The sequence below is a fragment of the Amphimedon queenslandica genome, unplaced genomic scaffold (genome assembly GCF_000090795.2).
Source record: "Amphimedon queenslandica unplaced genomic scaffold, v1.1 AMPQUscaffold_13456, whole genome shotgun sequence".
NCBI classification, from domain to species: Eukaryota; Metazoa; Porifera; class Demospongiae; order Haplosclerida; family Niphatidae; genus Amphimedon; species Amphimedon queenslandica.
In genome coordinates this window covers 135,414-139,343 of record NW_003546308.1, presented here as the reverse complement: position 1 = coordinate 139,343, position 3,930 = coordinate 135,414, and the positions used below count along the sequence as shown (strand labels likewise).

The 3,930-nt window shown below is 33.3% G+C and overlaps 1 protein-coding gene across 1 annotated transcript; it reads right to left on the bottom strand.

Annotated features, from left to right (window-relative positions):
* Positions 1–916: 916 nt before the first annotated feature.
* On the bottom strand, positions 917–2,854 carry LOC109581172 (uncharacterized). The gene is made up of 10 exons (XM_019995033.1): positions 2,820–2,854; positions 2,684–2,766; positions 2,415–2,634; positions 2,324–2,368; positions 2,189–2,278; positions 2,026–2,078; positions 1,934–1,972; positions 1,807–1,881; positions 1,428–1,758; positions 917–1,377 (listed from the first exon to the last, which is right to left on the bottom strand). Exons 3-10 carry the CDS (start codon positions 2,629–2,631, stop codon positions 1,250–1,252), a joined length of 978 nt encoding a protein of 325 aa, XP_019850592.1. The 5' UTR covers positions 2,632–2,634; positions 2,684–2,766; positions 2,820–2,854; the 3' UTR covers positions 917–1,249.
* Between the last annotated feature and the right edge of the window lie 1,076 nt (positions 2,855–3,930).

The window sequence follows — 3,930 nt, the reverse complement described above, 5'->3', positions numbered from 1 at the left end:
TATAGCTAACATGACCAGTGGCAGCCATTAGCTCTCCCTCATAGCTTGCATCGATGACATATCTGGGAGTCAATATGTCTCCTGATTCTAGCATTATCTCAATTATGCGTCTAAGCCCACTGGCATCAGTTTCTGTGTTGACTCCTTTGCTCCCCTCTAAAAATGTAGTATTCAGTCTAAGCTCAATATCAGCTTCTTTAAGCATCTCTAGAAATGTCCTCTCTCCCAGCCAGTTATCAGGCTGCCATACAGGACCCTTGAGACCGTAATAGGCACCATTGCGCATACCCCATTGGTGCTGTGTTCCTAAGTTATTTCTAACCTGACCCATGTTGCAATCCCGTAGTCCAATACCACCTGGTGAAGCCATTCCTCCAACATAGGCTGTTGGTTCTAGTAGTAATACTTTCTCTGCACCAGCAGCTTTTGCTCCCAGTGAGGCTGCAAAACCTGCAGGAGTTGCTCCAAAGACAATGACATCATAACTGGTACTGTCTTTGACACTTGAGCTGCTTTCCTTGTGCCTACTCAATGATGAACTGCTGCACTGTGCTATTGCAACGGCAACCAACACTAAAATAGCATAAGAGCTATTAGCCATTATCTTTTTAGCATGATCAGGAAAGGTGATTGGGTGGGGCTGCATGCATGAATCAATGAATTTATTTTAATTTATTATTATACATAATGATTTTAATAATTTTGTATCATGTTACATTACACTGATTACATCTACTGTTTCTAGACACTTAAAATGTTTTGGAGAAGTAGCACTAAAATAACATGATTACCATTATCATGTCATGTCATGTGACTGGGTTCAGTGGGCTGGGCTACATAACCAATGAGTGATAAATTTAATTATTAACTGCAATTACATCATATGTATAAAAAGTGTATCAATGCTATGATTATGTAAGAAATTAGCTTCTACAGTATATATGTGGAGCTTAAGTCCACCAAAACTCTTTGCTAACAAGTTGAACGTGCTAATGCACGAGATTAACAAAAATAAACAGGTGGGAAAGAGAGTGAATAGAGGAGAACGTGTGTGTGGAGTGTATGCATATGTGTGAGCAAGATAATAGCAATAATAATAATAATAATAATAATAATAATAATAATAATAATAATAATAATAATAATTTATTCATGACTTCTATATGTGACCCCAAGGCATAAAAATCATGAAAACATGAAAATAAAGTTTTATGCATAAATAAACACACATTACATTGTTTAGCACACATTACAAGTAAGAAGACTCCACAACCACAGGAATATTTGCAACAGCAGAACCAGCTTCTTTTCTCCTCCCCATTTTTCCCTGTACACCCACAGAAACATGAGGGGGAGGCAGAGAAGAAAATTGCAAATCTACAAAAAAACAATAAATCATTACAGTGAATATCATGTTCTTAAATTACCTTTATCATGAGGTAAATCCTCTGCAACATAATTTCTGCCATCAACTTCTTGTGCTGTCGTAGCAGTTCCTTTACTTTTCTCAGGTAACAGTGACAGTAAATTAGTATCTCCTCCAGTAGCTCCAATTATAAGAGCATCATTAGGAGATAGCATCTCATCATCAGATGACTGCACTGAGGGGACTTTTGATTTAGGCCTCACTGATTCAATGTCGTCAGTATATTGAACTGATCCTTCAGTTTTTGCTGAAGGTTTAATATCCGTACCAGTTAAAGGTATACCTAAATCTAAATATATTGGGTCTTTAGCTGCTACTTTAGTGATATTTTGCTAAGAAAAAGATTATAAGTAAATATGCCTTTTAGTTTTTTGTCTTACATATTTTTCAACATCTTTGTCTGTAATAGCTGCATCATCTCTTTTCAAATTGATTTTTATAATCTCTTGTTTTTTCTACAACAAATAAATTATGGCATTTAAAGCTGCAGTTTACATTATGCTATACTTTATCATTATCACTTGGACTGTTATCTCCAGACAAAGGCTATAATCACAATTAATAATAAATCTACTTTAATTTATGATTATTAAACGTACCTCTGGTGAACAAAGATCACATGGCTTTTCGAGGAGTGTTCTTTTTCCCCTGACTGATCATGTAAAATCATGATGATGATGATAATTATAATAATAATGATAATAATAATAAAATTAATAAACAATAATGGTTAAACACAATAATTTTGACAATAATACTAACTTTTTTTATACAAGCAGCACAGTATCACTGCCACACCAGCTAATAAAAATAATAGTACAACAATGAGACTTCCAATAACAGGTATAAATACTATAAAGTATGAATAAGTAAGTTAGTCAATTTATTGTAGTAAACCTGAAGGAAATGATGAACGAATAGGTGGTGGTGTAGTAGTAGACTCTATAATAATGATGAGTATAATCATTAATAAATATCAAATACTTACCAAATGCTAGTATAAATGGCTCACTACTACCAGCCTCATTACTAAATACAATACTGATATTACACTGCTGATACTGAGAGACTAATGCTGATCCTGTTATATTCATTGGTTGTGCACTATAGTTCACTAGATATGTGTTGTTAAACACAACACCTTTTCCAGTACATTGTATAGTAATTGTAGCATTTGCAGGTGCTTCACCAGTACATTCCAACATAACCTGTAATAATGATTATTGTATGATTATTATAATATAATGATACTATTACTGGGATATTGAAGAAAACATTAGCACTAGTCTCATTAAATGATAATATATCTGAGGCAGCTTTTGTAGTAACTGATCTTGGTACTAAATAAACATAAAATCATTTTTCCAGTAATTACCAGCATTGCTTATTGTACCTCTTTGATATGAGAATGTATCATTATTAGATATTCCTTCTCCTAATTCATTAACTCCAGTTATAACATATGTATAACGATGAATGAATAAATTATTATCCACAAACTGATAACTGGTACCATCTACTAATACAGTATCCACCAGACTACCAGTAATAGCATCATATATTTTTAGTATGTAATACAGTATAGACACTCCATCATCAACTGTAGGAGCAGTCCATGTTATATCAATAGTAGAACAGTTGTCAATTAAAGAGTCAATGTTAGTAACTGGTCCAACTTTACCTAATAATGAAATTAATGATTGAATATACCAAATTTTCCTTACCAAATCCAAAAGAAGGTATTGGTAGGAATTCTCCTCCATTATTACTCAGTGATACATTAACAATAAATGTATTTAAATTATTAGGTACAGTTATTACTCCAGTAATCATCGATTGATCATTAACTTGTGTTGATATACCGGCACTGTCTAACATTGTATTATCAGTATCCAGTATATTAGCTGTTATTCTGTTAGGATATTCACCAGTACACAACTCCCTAACCTAATGTGGTGAATATGATGTTACAGTTAAATGCACACCATATTCTGAACATAGAGTACATGTAAATTTAAAACTACAGCAAACAGCTTTGGCATTTCCTGCTAAGTCATGTAAAATGTTTATAGTAAATACTGGTACTTACGCTAATACTGATATTCAATAATAGTTGTTGTCCATCAATTACGGGTGCCACTGATACAGGAGGAGTAACGAGAGGAACTAAATGAAACACTGTGAACATATACATGAAGCCATAACAATGCTAACCTGTTTCATAATAAAAACTGATATTATTAGATAAGCCTATTCCAACATCATTAATAGGAGAAACTGATACATTATTTAATATACAAGGATCAGGATTAGTAGCTGATAATATAATACTCTTGTTAGTAGTAGTAATGTTCACTAATTCATTGACTATATAGTATCCAGTGATAGGAACATTATCCAGTGTATAAGGAGCTGTCCATGTTAATAATACACTGGATCCATTAATAAAGGTATAATCCAGATCAACAACACTATCCAATAGACCTGAAGGAGAGAGAAAGAGA